We start from the raw sequence: 22,959 nt of genomic DNA, 5'->3' as shown, positions 1-22,959 counted from the left end.
CCATTACAATTCGTGAAACCGCGCACATGCCATCCGTATTTCTGTAAAATTTGATTCTTGCCATTCTAGGCCCACAAATCAGGATCCTACCTCTTTTCCCTCTCCCATATTTTCGTATGGTCGCTATTGCCCCTCTCTCTAGTGATACAAGGCTGGATCTGGCCAGTCGGGGCAGCTCAAACAGAGCGGCAGAACCTTAGCCGATAGGACTGCGGCGGGTGACGGTGGGGGACGACGGTGGCAGGGGACAGCGGGGGACCGCGGCGACGGCGACGGCGACGGTGGCGACGGCGACGGCGAGGTTGGTATGGCGCCAAGACCGATTCAGTCGGCATGGCTGCAGTCGAGCAGCTCTTCGCCTGGAATCCCAGAGCTGAAATGTCATTGCGGGAATGCTGCAGCAGTTTATAGGTCGACGACGACAAGGAACCCAGGGCGACGGTGGCTCCAATGCGATGGCACGGTGAGATATATGCATTACTTTGCAACTCCATCCCAATTCTTCATTTGTTGTTCTGCTTTTGCAGCGTGGTTACACTTGCTCACTGTGGATATGGGAAGACAACTTGAATGAGTATGTTGAGGAGTGTGTTGCTTACTGTGAAGCCGGTCAATTCGATTATTTGCATGAGTCATGCACAAGCTTGCGCCAGTTGGTAGCAGAAAGACTGATTTATTCCCCATGTGACCTCGGCACTTAAGCTATTCATCAGAAAATCCATTGAGAAGCTTTCTGAATCCACAACCCAATGCCAAGTACTGCCTTTCGTGTAACACTTTCTACCATCTGTGTCTACCGTGACAAATGCTTCAAGCCTAACCTCTACTGAAACCAGTGCCTACCAATAAAGGAGAGAACATCAACTCACAGTATTGCTAAGTACTGCATGCTTGTGACAAAGAAAAGGAATAGCAAGCACTCACGGTATTGTAGCAATCGCTGGAATCGATCCAGCCGGATCCATCCCCTCCATCCCTCCCGTCCCACAGCGCATAAAGCTTCAAGGGGGATTCTTGATGGGAGCACCTACATCTCAAGTTGCCGGCGCCGGTGAACTCGCGCCCCCTCCGCCGCTTCACCACCCAGCGTCGCCGATTCCGTCGTCGGCAGCTATCTACGAGTCGGCAGTACGGTGGCCTCCCTCTGTTTGAACCTAGCCAGATCCAGCCTTGTATCACTGGAGAGAGGGGCAATAGCGACCATACGAAGATACGTTAGAGGGAAAAGAGGCAGGATCCTGATTTGTGGGCCCAGAATGGCAAGAATCAAATTTTGCAGAAATACGGTTGGCATGTGCGCGGTTTCACGAGTTGTAATGGTATTTTTTCAAATTTGTTTAGTTCCAATGGCATGGATCCAATTTACGCTAGTTTAAAAGTCTATGCCAATTAGGGAGGGGGCGCATTCAGTTACTTTAGCTATTTCGGTTCGGTTAGTTCGGCCACAGGGTAAATTCGGTTATCAGAAAGTCAGAGTCAAAATTAGCTTGAGAAAAAGCCTAGACCGAGAAATTCAGATTCAGTCATGACCGAAAGTTAATAGATTAAAGTTGCAACAGAAAATGATAGAAATTAAAAAAATGACACCACCACCCATCTTTGATATCTTTTTCCAACAATTCAATAACGAAAGATGACACCAAATAACAAATATATCTCTAACCATAGCATTATAGCATTATAGTTGTATAATTTAATGGGGTTTATGGGCTACTGGACTTTGATGTAGTGCTGTTTATATTAGTTTGTTGTTTTTGGGTTAACCGACGACTATAACTAAATTAATCGGAATTTATTTCAGTTAGTCCCAACATGTGACCGAACTGTTAACCGTATTATTCGGTTTTATTTAGTTCAGTTTTGGTTTTGATTAGTTTTCTTTGGCTTTTCGGTTCGCTCCATCCATGATGATTTCTGAAACCATCACGGATGTTATTTAGTAACGGTTTTTCAGTGATACGTGACGGAAATTTTTCATCATGGATTAACAGAATTCTCGTAGTGTATATCTGCCACCACCACTAGAGGAATTGACATGCGAGCTTATTCTATCAGTGTCTAACCACATCCATCTTATTTGTCAATGATGTGCGGATCTATTTGTCAATGTGCAACAATTCTCCACCTGCCCAGCGATTATTTATACTCCTATAACATCAACTCCCTCCTATTTTCTGAAAGGAAAAATAAGTAAGACCTATATCAAACCAACTTTAATAACACACTAATGATTTTTTTTAAGTAAAACACGTTGCAATGCAAGTACAATATGCTAGTCATCTAATGAAATACGGATGGAGTATTAGATTGTGTAATACAAATTTGGCTGGTGCAAACTGCTGATCACTTAAAAATGTATAATTCAAAATTACTTTTAACATATATATTGGATTAAATAATTTCTGAAAGAAAAAATACCCCCCCCCCCCATTTTGTTTGACATTTGAGCATGCGGGAGTATCAAATAAAAGAATTGTGCGTATTATAAGATAACACGTGCATGTACAGTATCGTATTGCTTTCTATCGATCCTGAATTGACAAGCGTGGATGATATGCTTGCGTTTCATTCGTGATTCGTCCGCGTGGGAATACCGTCCTTCAATACAGAAATCCGTTGAACGGTCTTCCCGGAAATGGATGCGTGGGGCCGTGGGTGTTGCTAACAACGACCGTTGACGACAAGCCACCTACCATCCATGCACTCGACCATCATGATCTCCCTCAACACTTGCTGGCACTGTGGCACACACATGGGCTGCGTTGTTTGCTTTAAGATTTTTCTCAGATTTTTTTTCTATTTTTACGTATGTTTTCAAAATGATTATCTTATCTTTTAAGATAGTCTTTTTAACTTTGTATTGTTAATTCTATTGTTTATATCCTTAAATAAATATTATAAAATCAGATAATTTTTTATCTATATCAAAAATCTCCAAAATATCCCAGCCATGCGCAGATGGCAGCATTTCGCCGTGCAAAAGCGTCGGCTTGTGAACCGGCCGTGTACGCGTTGTCCAAAATGGGAGCGGAATGCACGTTGACATAGCCTGCATCCAGTCCAACTTAGCGGCCAATAATTGAGCTGAACCACATGTACGTGTGATCATGCATGCATGAGGCCCTTATAAAAAGGACCATCCCGGCCAGCCTCTTCCCGTCAATCGTGCAACCAGCTGAATCGCGACTATCTCCACTGATCCTCTAGTTGCTCTTCCATCTCATACGTGCATTCGTCTCTTCCTGAGTTCCTGCTCCGATCCTTGTGTGCTCTTTGAAGCGTCGATCGAACATGGCCTCCTCTGCTTCGGTTCTGGCCGCGATGCTCGTCGCCGTCGGCTGCGCCGCGGCAGCCTCGGCGACGGAGATGGACTTCTACGTCGGCGATGCGCAGGGGTGGACGACCGGCGTCGACTACACTGCATGGGCAAAGGGCAAACCGTTCGAGGCTAACGACAGACTCGGTGAGTCCTCGATTTTACTATCCATTTAGCTAAGCTTTCGCTCTCAATTGGCACTGAAGTCGAACGTACGATGATTTTCATAAGCTATAATTGTTCTTATTCTACGCCAAAAGAACAAATTAAACAAACGGTAACTAACCCGATTTATCACCTGTTCTTCTTCAGTATTCAGATACTCCGGGGAGCAGCACACGGTGACGGAGGTGACCAAGAGCGACTACGACGCCTGCGCCGTGAGCGGCACCCCCATCATCACCGCTGAATGGCGTCAAACGGCTGTGACGTTCATAACCCTCAGGCCAGGCACGCACTACTACTTCTGCAAGGTCGGCAACCACTGTGTCAGCGGCATGAAGCTCGCCGTCACCGTCTCCAACTCCAGCGACACCCCCAGGGCGCAGCCCTGGTCCCCGCCTCGCGCCGCGCCGACTGGCGCGTCCACACGCCTGCACGCCGGCAGCGGCGCCGTCGTCGCGGCCGCCGCGGTTGGGGTCCTCGTCAAGCTCGCGCTCTGGTGATCGGACCGACATGTCGAGCGGCCTTAGATGCACGATCGAGGCAGTGCATAGTTCTTGTAACGTTTCTGATCTGATTGTTTGAATTGTTTTGTTCGATCGTATGAGTGATAACAATTAAGTGGTCTTTGTAATTTTTTTCTCTACATTGATTTGTATACCCTCTGGATATTACTATCTGTACACTTAGGAGAAATTTCTTGCAAAATTCTACTACATCCGTCCCAAAAAAAATTACTTTTTAATTTGTGTCCAACGTTTGACCACCCGTCTTATTTGAAAAATTTCTAAGAAATACTTTAAAAAATTAGTCACACATAAAGTACTATTTATGTTTTATCATCTAATAACACTAAAAATATTAATCGTAAAAATATCAAATAAAACGAAGAGTCAAACGTATATTAAAAACTGAAAATGAACTTATTTTGCTGAATTAAGTCAGCCAACTCGTTCACCTAAGGATTATTTTGTGTTGAGAATCTTGAGATTATCCTTTACCCCAATGAAGCACTCAATATTACCTCTCAGTCCGCCAAACTTCTTCATCCACATAACAATTTTTATGTGTTGATATTTTCTTCTATGTCGCTACAAGCTCGATGAAACACTCAATATATATACGGAGGCGTTAATTACCTCCCAGTAGTCAACAGAAATTCTTTGTTCCACCATGTACACGTTTTACGGCGACCGCAAATCAGGGTGCACTATATTGGATGTACATTTTGGCGACAGTGGAATATCATAGGTTCTTTTTAGAAAAACTTTGGAAAAAAATCAAAATCAAAATTATAAATGTTGCTAAATTTGAAATTGTATTGACCAGTGTAAAACGCCGGTCACTGACTAGCCAGTATAAATATCTATATTTCACAATCATTGGCGTATTTCTGACATCTATATGGGGTGAATATATTTTTGAATGAAAATATATATCAAATAAAATAAGTGTGCACTTCAATAAAAACGCGTGCAAGATCAGAAGTCAGCTTGTTTTCTATCCTGAATTGACAATAGTGGATGATATATACGTTTCATTCGTACATATTGGAATACTGTATTTTTGAGCATATAATTTCGTCGAACGGTCTTCCTATGCTGGAAATGCGGGGCGGTCGGCGTTAATTGGGTTATCTTTGACTTTGGGTTTGGGTTATATAACCAAAATTTAAATTTTTAACCTTAAATTATAAGTTGATTTTTATGAAATTTTTATTAGAGTTTATTTTTCGACTTTAACTTTTATATCTCTGTAAACACAAATAAGAGTTTTGTTCACAATTTTTTTCTATTTATAAATATATTGTTTGCCTTTTTTTTCCTTAAACAATCTTAAAAATGACCTGCTTTGGATATCGACGATGACTCACCTACCATGCTGTCCATGGTCCATTCCTCAACATTATCATCCCGATCCCTGAACACTTGCTCCCACACAAACGCATTCGCTGCATCTCGCCATGCAGAAGAGTCGGCTCCTCAACGTCGCGCGTGTGCTTTATCCAAGATCTGAAGAATGCACTTGCATCTAGTAGGACCAGCTTAGGGGTGTTTGTTTCATCTCAAATTTTTTTTTGTCTCTGTCACATCGAATATTTGGATACTAATTAAAAGTATTAAATATAGATTATTAATAAAACTCATCCTATATTATGGACTATTTCGCGAGACAAATCTATTGAGCCTAATTAGTACATGATTAGCTAATGTGATGCTACCGTAAACATTTGCTAATCATGAATTAATTAGGCTTAAAAAATTTGTCTAATGAAATAGTCTTTATTTATGCGATTAGTTTTGTTATTAGTCTATATTTAATACTCCTAATTAACGTCCAAACATCTAATGTGACAAGAGACTAAAAAAGTCCTTTGGTTCCAAAGAGCCACTTAGGATGCGTTTGGTTCGTGCACGAGGTGGGTTGGGTTGGCTCTATCCCTGAATTTTAGAATGGGTTGGTTCTATTTTTCTATTTGTTGGATGAATGGGTTGGACCCTGTTTTTTGTTTGGTGGAAGGGATGAGATGAGATGGGCTGGACCTGTTTTTTTTTTGGTTGAAGGGATGAGATGGGATGGGATAAAGGTTAACTCTCATATCCAAAATAAAATATTAAATACTAGATTCATATATGAATAACCTAAAGTAATTGAATGCATATTTATACAAGTAATATATTTTAAATAAATTTAATAAATAAAATGGACACCCCCTCTGTGCATCGTGGTTGTCCTGGGACGAATCCGTCCCACCGTTTTGGTGGAATGTGTTACATGGATATGGAAGGAATATTCCTCTCCTGAGTCCAACTCATCCCACCCATCCACCAATCAAACAGAGTCAGTGATAGGTTGGCTCTGTCCTAACCAATTCCATCCCTAGAACCAAACACATCCTTAGTTGTCCAGTAATGTGAACCTTTTGCCACGACAATTTTCCTGGCATGACAAAAAGTATTGTCACACCAAGCTGTCTACATGATAAGGCGGCCACACCACAGCCACCGCCGTGGCATGAATATACCGACATGTCAAATACTCAAGATAGCAATTTTTTTGGCCACCCCAGGGATGTGTAGTCGAAAGATTTAGATGATAAAATTATTTACCTTAATGACTCAAGGTCACGACACTTAGTCCCTCCTTATTTTAATAAATGATGTCGTTGGTATTTTAGCACATGCTTGAGCATTCGTCTTATTTATTTTTGTGCAAATATACGAAAATGTGGGTTATAGTAAAATACATTTAATAACAAATCTAATCACAATATAATAAATAATAATTACATAGATTTTTTATATGACGAATGGTGAAAAAGTCAATGATACAATCTAATAAAAGAGCGAGTATTAGACTGTATAGTACGAAGCTGGCTGGTGTAAACTGCTGATCACTCATAGATGTATAATTCAAAATTATTTTTAACATCTATATTGGATTAAATAATTTCCAAAAGAAAAAAATATCCTCTCCCATTTTGTTTGACATTGGAACATGGGGGGAGTATCAAATAAAATAATTGTGCGCATTATAAGACAATATGTGTACAGTATCGTATTGCTTTCGATCAACCCTGAATTGACAAGCGTGGATGATATGCTTGCGTTTCATTTGCCCGCGTTGGAATACCGTGCTTGAATGTATGAATCCGCTGAACAGCTTCCTGGAAATGGATGCGTGGGTCTTGTTCCTTGCTAACGACGACCGTTGACGACAAGCCACCTACCATGCATGCACTCGACCATGGCACCATGCATCCTGGTCTCCCTGAACACTTGGTACCAAACACATGGGCTGCATTATCCAAAATGGGAGCGGAATGCGCGTTGACATAGCCTGGATCCAGTCCAACTTAGCGGCCAGTAATGGAGCATGAGCCTGCACGTACGTGCGATCATGCACGAGGCCCCTATAAAAAGGACCATCCGGGCCGGCCTCTTCCCCGTCAATCGTGCAATTAACGAGCTGAATCGCGACTATCTCCACCGATCTCTAGCTGCTCTTCCATCTCATACGTACATTCGTCTCTTCCTGCTCCTTTGTGTCCTCTTTCATCTCATACATTCGAACATTATGGCCTCCTCTGCTTCGGTTCTGGCCGCGATGCTCGTCGCCGCCGGCTGCGCCGCGGCGGCCTCGGCGATGGAGATGGACTTCTACGTCGGCGATGCGCAGGGGTGGACGACCGGCGTCAACTACACTGCGTGGGCAAAGGGCAAACAGTTCGAGGCTAACGACACACTCTGTGAGGCCTCGATTTTGCTATCCATTTAGCTAAACTTTCATTTGGTGTAGTTGTTCTTATTTTATGCCAAAAAAAAACAAACGGTAATTAACCCAATTTATCAAAGTTAATTCGTCTCTAACTCCTGCTCTTCTTTAGTATTCTTCTACGCCAGAAACCAGCACACGGTGACGGAGGTGACCAAGAGCGACTACGACGCCTGCGCCGTGAGCGGCAACCCCATCAGCAACTTCGGAGGGGGTGCGCTTTTTACGTCAATAGCCCTCAGCCCAGGCACGCACTACTTCATCTGCAGAGTCGGCAACCACTGCGCCAGCGGCATGAAGCTCGCCGTCACCGTCTCCAACTCCAGCGACACCCCCAGGGCGCAGCCCTGGTCCCGGCCTCGCTCCGCGCCGACCGGCGCGTCCACACGCCTGCACGCCGGCGGCGGCGCCGTCGCCGCGGCCGCCGCGGTTGGGGTCCTCGTCAAGCTCGCGCTCTGGTGATCGGACCGACTCACCGACATGCATGTCGAGCGCGGTCGAGCTGCACGCAGAACGTTGGACAGGGTGGAGGCAGTGCATAATTCTTGTAACGTTTGTGATCAGATTGTTTGAATTGTTTTGTTCGATCGTACGAGTGCTAACAATTAAGTAGTATTTGTGTAATTTTTTTTTCTCTCCGTTGATTCGTGTACCCTCTAGATATTACTATCTGTACATCTCCGCATTTTATATGTCATGGTGCTTACTAAGGTCGCATTTTTTCTCTCCTATTACTATCCCTGATTACCTCGTTTTTTACACGTATACTTTTCAAACTACTAAACAGTGTGTATTTTTTACGAAAATTTTTTATATAAAAGTTGTTTTAAAAATTATATTAATATATTTTATATATTTTATAATTAATATTTAATTAATTATGTAGTAATCTATTAATATATTTTATGCCATGGATAACTTATCCTACAACAAAGAACGCAGCCTAAATGACACTCGGCAGAAACTTCAGAGAATATTTTTTACAAATTTCTTACTTGCTTTGTTAATGAGTCAAGTCAGCCAACTCGTTGACCTAAGGATTTTTTTTAGTTGAGATTATCCTTTACCACAATGAAGCACTCAATATACGGAGGTATTAATCACCTCAGTCCGCCAAATTCTTCATCAGCTTAACAATTTTTTACGTGTTGATATATATTATCTTCTAGGTCGCTACAAGCTGGATGAAACACTCAATATACGGAGGAGTTAATTACCTCCTAGTAGTCAACAGAAATTCTTTGTTCCACCATGTACACATTTTACGGCGACCGCAAATCAGGGTGCAATATATTGGATGTATAAGCATTTTGGCGATAGTGGAATATCATAAGTTCTTTTTATAAAAACTTTGAAAAAAATCAAAATCTAAATAATAAATGTTGCTAAATTTGAAATTGTATTTACCAGTGTAAAACGCCCGGTCACTGACTCGCTAGTATATCTATAGTTCATAATCATTGGCGTATTCTGACATCTATATATATGGGGTGAATAATTATTTTTGGAATGAAAATATATATCAAATAAAATAAGTGTGCACTTTAATAAAAACACGTGCAAGATCAGAAGTCAGCTTGTTTTCTATCCTGAATTGAGCAGAGTGGATGATATCTGTGTTCCATCCGTCAACGTTGGAATTCTGTATTTTTGATTATATAATTCCGTTGAACGGTCTTCCTATGCTGAAAATGTGTGGCTTGGCTCATCTTTTAACTTCGTGTTTGGGCTATAATCCAAAATATAAATTTTAAATTTTAAATTTAGATGTGATTTTGAGGTTTTTTATTAAAGTTTATTTTTTAAATGTGGTTTTTAGATTATTTGTAAACTTTTTCTGTTTATAAATATGCATTTTATCTTTTTTTTTCTAAACACTCTTAAAGATGACCTGCTTTTGATATCGGCAATGACTCACCTACCATGCTGTCCATGGCCCATTCCTCAACATTATCATCCCGATCCCTGAACACTTGCTCCCACACAAACGCATTCGCTGCATCTCGCCATGCAGAAGAGTCAGCTCCTCAACCTCGCGCGTGTGCATGCTTTATCCAAGATCTGAAAGAATGCCCTTGCACATCTTGTAGGACCAGCTTAGCTGCCCCGGCAATGGAGCAGCACTAGCTGATGGTCGTGAGTCTCATATAAGAGAGGAGCCTCTTCAGTCTTCCCGTCCAATCACCAACTGAATCACCAATCGTCGCAATCGAACTCTCCTCCATCGATCAAATTAGAACCGTCCTAATTAATTAGGATTTGCGTCCATCGATCGATCGAGCATGGCATCTTCTTCGGCTTTGCTTGCGATGCGCGTCGTCGGCTGCGCTTTGGCAGCCTCGGCGAGGGCCGAGGGAGATGGATTTCCACGTCGGCGGCGCGTAGGAGTGGACGACCGGCGTGATTTTTTTTATTTTCTAAGACTTCAATAAATAATTTTATGGGTTATTTTAAGGTACTCCTTCTTACCTATAGGCTATAGGATGGTAAGAGCAAACAACAAATCCTGGCCATTGATTTTTTTATTCGCTTTCTGAGTAAAATAGCATATTAATTCAAATCAATAAATTACAGCATAAAAGGAAATTACCAATCGTCATTATTATTCTTTCTAAATTTAAGCATGCATGCATGTAAGACGATAAAAGTTTATGAATTTGAATATTATATATTTTGTTTGGTTGTTTAAGTTAGGCTAGCAATAAAAGTTCTGCAAAAATGGAAGTGGAGAATGAAATGGAAATGTGTCCAAACAAATTTATAATTTAAAAAATCTCAAATTCTAGACATGCAAGTGAAATAAAGTACTGTCTGGCTTTCAAAATATTTAAATTGTTTTTATAATCACTTGAACTTTTATACATAGTCTGAATATTCATGTCCTATGTTATCAAATTTCCTATCAGATTTTAAATTTCTCGTATTTAATTATATATTCAAAGTTCACGACCATTAACGACGACCCAGACCCACAAAACATGCATAACCCACACGGAGAGGAGAACGTACATATATTTGTACGCACGCGGCACGCCCTCGGGCGGTACACGCATGAACAGACAAGTAAACAAAGTATTTTGTCAGTGCAAAAGAATTGGCATGAGTTGATCTGTTCTGGAAAGCCTCGTGTTTATGCGTATGTATGCATTCTCACCTGAAACATCCGAAGGACCGAAAGATCAAACGCGCGTTGGCAAACTCCACCTTTCGCCCATGTCGATCGTGATATGACTATGACTGTATGAGGCTCTATAAAAGGACACATCCAGCTCCAGGCCTCTCTTTCTATTGCAACCAAAACTCTTTCATACACTAGCTTTTTTACCGTTATTCTTGAAAAAGTATCTCAAGATACCACACTTTTTAGTAGTGTGATAACTTGAGATATATTGTATCTTGAGGTACCAAAAATTTATACTAAAATTCTTGATATCTTGAGATGCTTTTCAACGATGATAAAAAAAAAAAACCTTCGTACATACGCCTATCCCTTCCACTCTTCTATTCTTTGATCAACTTGGAAGCAACCAAAACTTTCTGTTCCACACATACACCTATCCCTTCCCCTCTTGTATTCTTTGATCAACTTGGAAGAAGTGTCCTAAGGACTTGTGTCATCGGACACATACCATCATGACCTCCTCTTCGGCTCTTGTAGCACTGCTCGTCGTCGGCTGCGCCGCTGTGGCCTCGGCGATGGAATTGACGTTCTACGTCGGCGACGCCAAGGGGTGGACGACTGGTGTTGATTACACAGCCTGGGCGAAGGGCCAAGCCATCGAGGCTAAAGACACGCTTGGTTAGTGCAATTGCTCTCCTTTTCTTCGACAAAAATGCACGGTGCAGCCGCTCATCAATTCAAGCTTCGGTGTTTTTTCTTTTCTCTTCTCTTCTCCCTGCAGTGTTCAGATACGATAGGAATCAGCACACGGTGACAGAAGTGACCAAGAGCAACTACGACGCGTGCGCCGTCAGCGCCACGCCGGTCAGCGACTTCCGAAGCGGGCTGACGATATTCTCGGACCTCAAGGCCGGCACGAGTCGCTACTTCATCTGCACCGTCGGCAACCACTGCGCCGGCGGCATGAAGCTCGCCGTCGCGGTCTCCAACTCCAGCTCCGGCGACGTCCCCAGGGCGCAGCCCTGGTCACCCCCTCGTTCCACCGGCGGCGCGTCCGCGCACCTGCACGCCGGTAATGCCGTCGCCGCGGCCGCCGTTGGGGTCCTCGTCAAGCTCGCGCTCTTCTGATTGGAGCGACACGTCGAGCGGCCGGCCTGGCTGCACGTACGACTGCGTGAGAAAGTTTGGGACTTTGAACAGGATAGAGGCAGTGCATGATTCTTGTAGCGTTTGTAATGAAATTAGCGTTTGTAATGAAATTTGTTTGATTATTTTTCGCCCGATCGTGTGTGTTATAGTGATTGGTGGTCTTGTGATTTGTTTTCTCCCTATATTGATTTGTATATCCGTTGATACTATGTTTCTATTGCATAAGAAAGAAAGCAATATATATGGTTTTTTTATTTGACGTCATCTGTGTTTAAATGCTCATTTTATTATTTTTTTACAAATATACAAAATTATAAGTCATGATTAAAAATATCCTTAGTAATAAATCCAACTAACAAAATAATTAATAACTATATAAATTTTTTGAATGACACAAATGGTCAAGCATAAACTAAAAATACAGATTAAAATAAAAAATAGAGTAGTTTTTCTGTATATCTCAAAATCCTATATGTCATGCAGTGTTACATGTTGGAGTACCAAGGACTTTGCTTTGATGTTAAAAAAAAAAAGAAATGCATAAAAAGTCGAAGGGAAGCGCCCAGAGAAAGAACCACCATCGCATGATAAGAATCATTCCATAAAAGCTAACGGTCAAACGATCGCCCGTTAACCTTATAAACACTTCGTATATACAAACTTTACATATATAGACTTTCCATATAAAAACTTTATATATGCAACTTTTAGTGTATAATTTTTGCAGATACATCTCTTTGAAATAATTTCTATATAGATATTTTTTCCAACATATAATTTATATGTTATAAATTTGTTTCTATGTATAAGTTTTCTATACATTTAAATTTATAGTATGATGATGAAGCTTTACAGAAATAAACAAAAAAATATTTTAAAAAAATGCATATTAAATTTTCTTGTTCACAGATCTATTCGAACGGGCATGAACGTTCGTCCATTATACCCGCCTCATTCCGTCCGCAGTTCCGCACCGCCACAGCAAAAAGAGCTATATCCACACTCGTCCCATTAATTATACGAGTACAAAACTAACGCATCCGAGGCGCAGTGACGGGTATTGCAGGTGCAAGAATTCGGAGAAAGGGCACATAGCCGGCGAATACCTGAAATCGATGAACTTAGAATTGTGAGTCCGACAACTGGTACCAATACAAACAGTACACGGTAATCCTTTACTTCCAGAAGAGCATACAAATACAATACAAATTGTGCACCTGCACACAGAGTAGGGACCCCAATAATCTGCAATTTTTTTTTGTTTCTTCTTACAATGTATTAAAGTGTAGTGATCTGTAAAGCAACAGTAGACTGGCTCAGAGAACCTTTCGCCGAAACGTATCATGCTACTACCATCCCATCCCATCCCATACTCCGAGATTGATCGAAATAGGGAGGTAGCGGGAGGCAGCCGTAAGACCGGCCTTTCGTTTCTTACTGATCTGAAAGTCAAACAGTAAATTTGCAAATAAAAAATAGTTTATGAATACTAATAACAATCTCCACACATACAGGGGTTGATTGTTCGGAAAAAGTCAAACGGTAAATTTATAAATGAAAAATAGTTTATGAATAAAACTTTTATATACGCATTCTCAGTGATCTAAAAGTCAATGCTGAAAAATAAACTTCGTGAAAAAACCTAAAAATCAACTCTAAATTTAAGACTAAAATTTTAAGTTTTGGTTTATATGTACAGGCAGAAGAAAGAATATGGGGTGACAGATAAAAAAGACTAACATGAAGGCAGGAGGTAAGAGGATATCACAAGATATGATGCAATGGATTTTCTTAATGGGCCCAAGAAAAAAACAACTATTTGAAGAGCATTAGGTACCAAACTTTAGGGGTTATCAAACTTTGGTACTTGGTGGCATTCGTAAAGGTTTTGACTTTAATCAATCATAAGCCATCTCATAAAGAGCTGATTTCCTCACTGTCCACCACAACAAATTTAAACTGAGAAATATGTCCTGACATCATATTCTACCAGCACCATTGGAGACAGGAGGGCCAATTGGTTTCAATGAAAAAACGATGACACTAAAAAATCATGCTGCACTAATGTTAAGATAGAAACAGGCATACCTCCAGGGCTCCAGGGTCCAGCGCTTCTGCTGTTCTGCATCCTGTGCAAGTTTTAAAATCTAATCCACAGTAAGGACCTTGCCTCAGTTAAGTCTTTCTGTCTACCTGAGAGTCCAAAATTCCTGCAAAGCACATATAATTTTAAAATGCAACCCTAAATGACAAAAGTTAATATATTCATCAAAATACTTCCTCCTACAAGCATACAGGCTTAAACAAAAAATAAAACCTTTTAAGGCAACTATCACTAAGTTTCTATACTTTTAGGCTGGGTACCCTATCAAGTATTATTGATTAGCCACAAATAAGTAACAAAGAGCACAAAAGGGTAAGGTGTTACTAAAAGTGTACAGAATGACATAGATATTTTTAAAATGATGGTAATGTATGTATGACCCGACAATGGAATCTCAACAATTCGGATGACTGAACAATTAACACAACTGAACAACCTGCATTTCATTAAAATACCACTGCTATTTGCTCAAAATATGATGGCAAAAATTAGGCCACTGATCATGAAAACAGCCAAGAAAACAGAACACAGAAAAGATTAAGTCATATAAGCATAAAAGATTTAAATTTTTACACCCGATTGAATGCATTTCTATAAAGGTAGAGTTAGAATTTCTTTATGAAAGGCTTCTCCCAGAAAGTTTGATCCAGGAATTCTTTACAAACAGTTAAATTAGTGATCCCTAAATCAAGACTACAAATACCCTAAACAGGTTTGAGATAGGAAGCTAGCACTAGCAGCATCTGATCTAACCCATTTTGAGATAGGCAACTAGGAGCATCAGACAGCTGTTTGCTCTATCGATCAGAACAAATGCAAGCAATATGTTTACTGTGTTTTTTGCTATAACAATAATGAATATCACCAGATGCGCAATGAACAGATTTACAAGCCTATGAATCTCTCATCATCAAAGATAAATCAATACGCAATGACTACTTCAAACAATCAAATGTCAGTCAATCAGCAGTAAACCAAAAGGCTAAGCTAAACATCTTGATGGTCATATTACATACAAAGAACATCAACGCAAAGACTCGTAAATCTCCATAACGGAACTACAAGCACAGACACTGAAAAGACCTATACTATTCTTCAATAATTTCATAACTGATTTATTTATTTATTTTTGACAAAGAAGGGTATGAACATAATTCCACACATTGTGTAGGCAAGACACGATCGAAAATCCAAACAACCACCAATATCAGAATATACGCAAACCCCTAGTGTAGATCTGAATCTGGATGGTGTAGAGCGCGAGAAACGAACCTCGACAGTCGAGGAGACGGCGAAGCAGTGACCTACTGCGCAGAGGCTGTCTGCGGAGGTATGGTGTCCCGCGTCCATCGCCACAACAGCCATTCCCCGCCGCAGCCATAGTCGTGCTGTTGCTCAACAGCAAACCACCAGTAGTCCTTCGTGGCCATCACTATCCCTCTCTTCGCCTCCTTGTCCTAGGTCCCTTTTGCCCCCTAGTTTCTTGTTGGCGACCGGCGGCGTTCGGCACTTCGTCTAGGGTTTTTGCGACACGGCTAGTGAGAGCTTTTGTTCCGGTAGCTTGACTGCTTGAGGTGAGAATGCCTACGGGTACGACATGACCATTTGGCCCGGTCTAAACATGACAGTTCGGCCGTGCCTAGTACGATGGGCCAGCCCGGCCTGGTCTAATGAGTGAATAGAAACATAGTTAAGAAACCCAAAACCGATTTAATTCATCCATAAAAGTTTTAACCTAAAGAGAAGAGCTATGTAAAATAGACATATTTCACTCATATAAGACAGCCCAAGGAAAGAGTGAGGAAGAATAAACTTATTCTAACCATATAAGACACGGCCCAAAGAGATTAGAGAAGAAAAATAGACTTATTTAGTGAAGAAGCACGGTGCATCATCGTGCCTTCGGGTTGGCAAGACACGGCTGGCATGACACGGCCTGACGCATAGGTCAGGTCATGCTAGCCTAACCGATTTTGACACGGATCTGGTCGTGCCTAGACCATGTCGAGTCGGGCGGCCCATCTGGCTATCTATATGTATGGGTCTCTCGTGCAAACGTGCAAAACAACCTCCGCTCAATCCGTTGTATACGACACATTTCGAATTCCTTTATAGAACTCATGACCATTATTAAATAAAATGTGCTTATCCGTAGGATGTACATGAGATTTTAAACAAGACCAGTGCTAGTTCAAGCTTACCATTGCATATGACATTTTTTTTCTCTCTTTGAAAAGAGTCGATAGCTCATCATATACCCTTAGAGAGAGGACGGAAAATCAACAATAACATTATAGTAGCTTGTATGACCGAAGAGCTCATATGAAATTCCCTAGCAATGACCAAGTATAGATGTAGGGTTATTATTCTTTAAGAGGCTTAAACCGATAGGTGTAGAATTATCATCCTTTAGAAGGCCCAAAATATGTGTACTTGCTCATGTTCTAACCTATGATCTCTCACTGTAGCTTGGGTGTGAGTTATCCTATTGTGATGAATGACAACACGGAAGCCAAGCCAAAGACTTGCATCACATATTCTCATCCATTGACTCCATTGAGAATGCCAATAGTTTTATACATACAACAAGAAAAAAACTATGTTATTGTTCCACGATAACACAAACATTCTCTTTAGAAATAAGAGTAAGGTTCAACCAAGAATTACTCCGACAGACATCACCAACTCATTAAGACACGTTAATATAAGTAGGGTTATAGCATTGACATGTTGCACGACACTCATTAGAACCATACAACATTGACATGTTGCACGATAGACGAGATTGAAGCGGAGCAAGAGGCATTCACAATTATGTTCAATTTGACTGAATAGTTAATAGCACATGCAAAAAGAGAAATGTCGTTAGCATATGATTTATTAAATATTAGCTATCATAGACTTTAAAATATATTAATATAATTTTTTAAAGTAGCTTTAATATAATTTTTTAGCATAAAACATCAGTCTCAGTCGGCAGTTCAAGACACGTACATGAAACAAGAGGGAAAGATTAGATCCTAATATAACGAACGTGCCTCTCGCCGCCCCCAAAATTGTCTTTCGCCACCTGCCAAACCCGCCGATTTCGACGCGGCCACACAACCGCGCCCCCCGCGCACAACACACCAACCGCACCGAAGAACCGCCTACGCGAGCGTGTCGCGGCCCGGGGACCCCTCACGCGCGTCACGTTGCCCGCGCGCACGCAGGCAGCAGCAAGCGGCGCAAACGACGCCATGCGCCCCCCCTCCGCCTGACCGACCGCCTTGCCGTGCCCACCCACCCCCGGCACCAGAGCACCGGACGCCTCTCCGGTCTCCATCACACGCATCCATCCCCTCCCATGTCGTGCTCCCCAGCTGGCCACCGTAGTAGAACCCAGAATAGAGCAAACTAGAATGTGCTACAGTAATGCAGTGGATGAGAAAATCTGAGCAGATCCTATGAGCTGATGCTTCAGATCTGCACGGATCAAGCATAGCAGAAGCATTCGAGTAACAAAATTCTACTAATAATGTCTGGAACTAAAAAAAGAATCCATCCGATGGGTAATTATACAAGGGCAAGCACAGTCTCTCTCACTCACAAAAGCTAGATCTAGATTAAAACGCGATGGGACGAACAGCCCAAAGCGCGAGGGTGAAATAGCTACTAAATAATGACAATAAATTAACGGCAGTAATGGCGGCGGCGGCGGCGATATCTCATCTCCGGGCGGGGATCGGATCTCAGTAGAACGCGGCGACGGCTGCCACGGCCGCTGCAGCGGCCCAGGCGGCGGAGGCGGGGGGGACTCCGGACGCGGCGCTCGGCGGCGGGGTAGAGGCCGCCGGCGGCTCGGACGGAGACTGCGCGGTCGGCTCCGGCGCCGGCGGCGAGAGCGCGGGGGGCTCCGCTGTCGGCGTCGCGGCCTGCGGTGACGGCGCGGCGGCGTTGGGGGCGGGCGCCGGTGAGGAGGCCGGGGGAGGCGTCAGCACCGGGGGCTGAGCCGGAGGGGACACCGGCGCCGCGGCCGGTGGCCGAACAGGCGGCGTCGCCGCCGGAGGCTGCGCCTTGGGAGCCGGCGTCGGGGAGGCGCTCGGCCCCTGCGCCGCCGCGGCGGCGAAGAGCATGGCCATGGCCATGGCCACGACCACGAGGTGGAGGCGCGCCATGGGGTAGAAGCGAGGCGAAGGTGGCGAGGAGCTTTGCTAGGGTTTGGGGGTGGTGGGCTTCGCCTGCAACTTGCAAGTGGTGGTGGGGAAGGCGGCGATGGAGGGGCTATAAAAAAGGAGGGAAGTGACTACGCCGTAGAAAACGAAAAAGGAAGAGACGATGGATATATGGATAGACAAGCGAGTAAAACTTGGAGGTTATTGTTTTTTAGAGAATTTAATTCGAGATTTTGAACGGTGATTACGCTATCCTTTTTAGGTCGGTTTGGCCGTCAGGCGAAGGATGGCCGTTGGATTAGCATGCGTGTAGAACTGTAGATGGTATCGTGTATTGGTAGTTACTATAAAATGTTGAGGCTACTTACCACGGAAGGAATTTCTGAAAAACTTAATACGGACGGTTTTCAATATCTCCCCGTGAAAGAACGATATATCTTCCATTCATGTATTTAAAGCGGTTCTGCAGCTGCCATACCGGGTGATTGCTTGCTGTTTTAGTAACGGTATATTTACTAATGAAAAATAATTATGAATAAAATTTTATATATGTATTCTTAACTATTTAAAAGCCAAGTATGTAAGGTAAACTACGAGTGAAAAATCCTAAAATCAACTTTAGATTTAAGGTTGACAATTTAAAATTTGATTTATAAGCATAAGCAGGAACAGAAAATATGTAGTTACAAAACTTCGGACTAGGTTATACTCCGTCCAGATAACGGTGATCTTTTTACACATGATTAAACATTCTTCGATATATAAAAACTTACTTAATTATTATTTATTTTATTGTGGTTTGTTTTATTGCTAAATATATTTTAATTATAACTTACAATTTTATATGTTTGCAAAAAATAGAATATAACAAATGGTTAAACGTATAAAAAAAAGTCAACCACTTCACCTATGTAATATTTTTCTACATTTGTTTCAAATTAAAGGTAAAGCCTTGGGTGCTTTTATCCAATTCTGTTTGAAGTTTCATATAGGGAATAGCAACAAATTAATTTCTTTTTTATTTTAACACACTTGGGTCACTCGTAACTTTTCCATCGTATTTTATTCACCAATACGCCCCAAGGCTAAGACATAGTTCGATACTAGATGGATATATGTTTCCTCTTTTTTCGTTAGTATGTTGTTTAAACTATTAAATGGTACACGTTGGGGGATAGCCCTATGGACACCGAGCCAACCCAAAAAGATGTTGTCTACATGGTTGCTGCCTCAAAGGTGGCTCTGCTTCATCGATTAAGGACCTAGAGGGGTGGGTCCCAAAGGAGAGGTCGAGTTTCTTTAGAGACAGAGGTAATAGAGAAGTTAAGGTGATAAGATAGACCTTCAATACCGCCACATATCTCATGATCTACTTCACCCACCTAGGAGTAGGGGTGCAGTCCGAGAACCTACTCCTTAACTATAGCATGCATCATGACTTGAAAACAACGGGTAGTTGTTCCACTCCTTGATGGCCATCAACCTCGGCCACCAAGGAAACTATGATGCCCCCAAGGCAAGCCGAGCCACCAGACTCTAGCATGTCGGGCTTGACCACCCGGTCTTTAATTGTAATTTTTTATATGTATTCATCATATGTCAGATGCTTCTATAGGGCAACAAACACAAATTACAAGTATACTCTCATTATTATCCTAGTTGGGGCAATCCCCTTGTTGGTTTTTGTTCCGATAGTGTGTTTTTAATTTCTATTATAAGTTTCTAAAAGATTCATACAAATACTCTTTTTATGTTTACATAGCTAATATTTAATTAATTATACACTAGTATCTCATGTGCCACGAAAAATCCACTTAAAACGGGGGGCTACTATACTACAGTATCCCGTTTTGGAACGAGATGATTCCTACGAGATACCAAATGTGATACCTCACCGGTATCAAATATGATAATGCATTAATACCAACGATATCAACTGATACCAGGGTGGTAGCAGGTGATACTCGGTTGGTATTACTAGAGTGGTATCAGCTGATACCCCTATCAGTAATGACTAATACGTCCATCCCAACCTGCATGAGCAGCATTGCTAGCTAGTTGCTTGAACCAGAAATCTCTGGTTAGCGATCCATACGACCGGTGTGAAGAAAAACGAAATCTTTTAGATCATCTAGAAGAGAAGCTAGGGCTAACTAGCAAGAAATCTTTTAGATCATACATCTAGGAGAGAAGGTATGGCTAACTAGAGTTGTTCGATCTAAGAAAGAACAGGCTATACGCGTAAGCAGCAGACGCAGGCACCACCTCTGCTCGATGGATCGATCGACGCATGCGAGGGGATCGGACGGGAGTAGCTGGCTAGCTTCGGTCACAATGTTTAGGATTTTTTTGATAATGATAAAATAATTCAATCTTAATTTCAAAGAAGCTATAGCCATTTATTACAAAGTTTCTTCCTATGTCTGTCAGACAGCTATACCATTGGAACGATATACCATAGGATATGTATTTCCTAAAACAACGGTGCATAAATATTCATCCGTTCGTTAATTAAGATTTAAGAACAACTATGAGTAGACCGCTAGCCAAGGTCGGTGCTATTTTCTGTTGTGATGTACGAATCTGCTTATAGAAACGCCACATGAATGCACCACAATCTTCTGGCTTTTGGTTAGGCTTATCATCCAAAATTTGAATTTTCAATATTAAATTTGGAATTAATTTTAAGGACTTTTTATCATTGTTTATTTTCATCATTGTCTTCAGATCGCTATGAACGTGAACATAAAAATTTTATTTGCAAATTATTTTTATTTTTAAATATGTCGTTTGATTTTTTTCTATTAAAAAGATAAAAGATGACCCCTCAATTTAAAAGTTGAAATTACCGGATAGGCTCTGGTAGACAAAGGCCTTTTTTTTCCTTAAGATACCCGTAACAAACATGAGAATATATAGTACTCCCTTCATATTTTTTTATATGACGCCATTGACTTTTAGATCCACGTTTAATCATTCGTATTATTTAAAAAAGTTATATAATTATTAATTATTTTGTTATAATATAATTTATTATTATAGAAACTTTAATTATGCATTATAATTTTGCATATTTGGATATAAATTTTGAATAAGACGAATGGTCAAACGTGATTCTAAAAGTTAACGGTGTCATATATAAAAATATAGAGTATATGTTTAGATAGGTATGGAAGCAGCTCAGTGGTGACTTCAGGAATTTTTTTTTTTTGTCGGGTAGATCTATTTGACTCTCAAACTTTTGTACCGCGTACTCATGTGCAATTTAGTTAATATATCACTGTGCAATTTAGTTAATATATCACATAAAAAATAGAAATGATATTCTACAGAACTACAAATAACTTAATCATTTAAGTTGAAATCAGGAGAGTTGCAACATAAATAATTCAATTGTCTTACAAGATAACTAATAACTAATAAATTTACTAACAATCTACATTATACAAGGCTACAATTTACATTAGTATATCACTAACATTAACATTTTAACAAATTTATCTTGTTGAACTTGCAGTCTTGTTGTCTGCCTGTTGTCTGCCTGGCTGTATTTCTTTAACCTCCACGCGTCTGGGGATCTAGACGACAAGGCGTAGGTGTGCGGCCGGGCTGGCCGGCTGACTGTGAGGGCAGGGGCCGGTTGGCCGGCTCGGCTGGATGCCTGGATGCCTGGATGGAGACTGAGAGGAGAGGACTAGACGATGGTTTGGATGGAGCCACAGAGGGAGGCGCTGCGCCGCCGCCGGAGGCGGAGAGGACACCGCCACGGGACAACGGTCGGCGGGAGCCCGGCCGGAATAACTTCGACATGTGTTCCCTCGGTCAAAAATATTTACCGTTTACGACAAAATTTAGTTAAATTTATAAAATCTGACAAATAATTTTGTGTTGAAAAATAAATTTATAAAATCTAATATGTGTATAATATTATGATAGTAATTTTTGAATAGAATATATGTTGTCTTGTATTTAAACTAAGCATTGAAGAAATAATTGCTCGTTGAAAGTTTAGAAGTTGACCAATCTTGTTCTAAACAACAAATATTTTTGACTAGAGAGGGTATTTAATTTTGCATCATTATCTTTTTGCTCTTTAAGTTTATAAATCAAAATTTAAATTTTTAATCTTAAATTTAGAGTTGATTTTTGAGTTTTCATCATAGTTTATTTTTTGGCCTTTCTTTTAGATAAACTAGATGGATACCCACACGTTGTTGCGGGAGAACTGTGTAATAATATAATAGATTTGAAATTAAAAGAAATCTTACTTACTATACGATTTTTTCATGCGTTTATATATTTTTGTGTCTTTATCAATTATCTATAGGTTATAAATGGTTAGTTTGTATGGTGTGTTTTTTAAAAGAAAGATGCAATATAATAAATTATCCAAAGGTTAAAAACAATTGAGGTGATATAAAGAGATTCAATTTACACTCTTGATGTATCATTCTAAGGCTAAAATCAATTAAAATGATGTTGCTTAATTTATACTCTTGATGTATTATCCTAATGCTAAAAACAATTAAAATGACGTGACTTCACGAGAGAAGAGAAAATGACATAGAAAAGAGGGATAACCATACTATATAAAAGTTTTTATTCATAAATTATTTTTTATTTGTAAATAAATTGTTTAAACGATGACCTCGTGGCACAGAATTGGTCCTTGGGTGAG

The 22,959-nt window shown here is 40.9% G+C and overlaps 4 protein-coding genes across 4 annotated transcripts; 3 read left to right on the top strand and 1 right to left on the bottom strand.

Annotated features, from left to right (window-relative positions):
- The first annotated feature begins 3,180 nt into the window (after positions 1–3,180).
- LOC102715502 (blue copper protein-like) lies at positions 3,181–4,197 on the top strand. The gene is made up of 2 exons (XM_006659450.3): positions 3,181–3,463; positions 3,629–4,197. The coding sequence occupies exons 1-2, from the start codon at positions 3,292–3,294 to the stop codon at positions 3,979–3,981; spliced, it is 525 nt and encodes a 174-aa protein (XP_006659513.2). The 5' UTR covers positions 3,181–3,291; the 3' UTR covers positions 3,982–4,197.
- Positions 4,198–7,442: 3,245 nt separating this feature from the next.
- LOC102715226 (basic blue protein-like) lies at positions 7,443–8,471 on the top strand. The gene is made up of 2 exons (XM_006659449.3): positions 7,443–7,727; positions 7,866–8,471. The coding sequence occupies exons 1-2, from the start codon at positions 7,556–7,558 to the stop codon at positions 8,213–8,215; spliced, it is 522 nt and encodes a 173-aa protein (XP_006659512.2). The 5' UTR covers positions 7,443–7,555; the 3' UTR covers positions 8,216–8,471.
- A 2,915-nt stretch (positions 8,472–11,386) lies between these two features.
- Positions 11,387–12,249, top strand: LOC102714941 (mavicyanin-like). The gene is made up of 2 exons (XM_006659448.2): positions 11,387–11,552; positions 11,656–12,249. Exons 1-2 carry the CDS (start codon positions 11,387–11,389, stop codon positions 12,000–12,002), a joined length of 513 nt encoding a protein of 170 aa, XP_006659511.1. The 3' UTR covers positions 12,003–12,249.
- Positions 12,250–17,858: 5,609 nt separating this feature from the next.
- Positions 17,859–18,284, bottom strand: LOC121055209 (arabinogalactan protein 1-like). Its single transcript, XM_040527175.1, has one exon. The coding sequence runs from the start codon at positions 18,282–18,284 to the stop codon at positions 17,859–17,861; it is 426 nt and encodes a 141-aa protein (XP_040383109.1).
- Between the last annotated feature and the right edge of the window lie 4,675 nt (positions 18,285–22,959).

This window comes from Oryza brachyantha, chromosome 8 (assembly GCF_000231095.2).
Source record: "Oryza brachyantha chromosome 8, ObraRS2, whole genome shotgun sequence".
NCBI lineage: Eukaryota > Viridiplantae > Streptophyta > Magnoliopsida > Poales > Poaceae > Oryza > Oryza brachyantha.
This window is presented reverse-complemented; position numbering and strand designations above follow the sequence as displayed.

What these genes read in the sequence shown, in the direction of transcription:
- LOC102715502 (XM_006659450.3), top strand. Translation starts at nt 3,292, where the DNA reads ATGGCCTCCTCTGCTTCGGTTCTGGCCGCGATGCTCGTCGCCGTCGGC. An exon ending in CGAGGCTAACGACAGACTCG is followed by an intron (nt 3,464 to 3,628) that starts GTGAGTCCTCGA and finishes GTTCTTCTTCAG; the next exon opens with TATTCAGATACTCCGGGGAG.
- LOC102715226 (XM_006659449.3), top strand. Translation starts at nt 7,556, where the DNA reads ATGGCCTCCTCTGCTTCGGTTCTGGCCGCGATGCTCGTCGCCGCCGGC. An exon ending in CGAGGCTAACGACACACTCT is followed by an intron (nt 7,728 to 7,865) that starts GTGAGGCCTCGA and finishes GCTCTTCTTTAG; the next exon opens with TATTCTTCTACGCCAGAAAC.
- LOC102714941 (XM_006659448.2), top strand. Translation starts at nt 11,387, where the DNA reads ATGACCTCCTCTTCGGCTCTTGTAGCACTGCTCGTCGTCGGCTGCGCC. An exon ending in CGAGGCTAAAGACACGCTTG is followed by an intron (nt 11,553 to 11,655) that starts GTTAGTGCAATT and finishes TTCTCCCTGCAG; the next exon opens with TGTTCAGATACGATAGGAAT.
- LOC121055209 (XM_040527175.1), bottom strand. Translation starts at nt 18,284, where the DNA reads ATGGCGCGCCTCCACCTCGTGGTCGTGGCCATGGCCATGGCCATGCTC.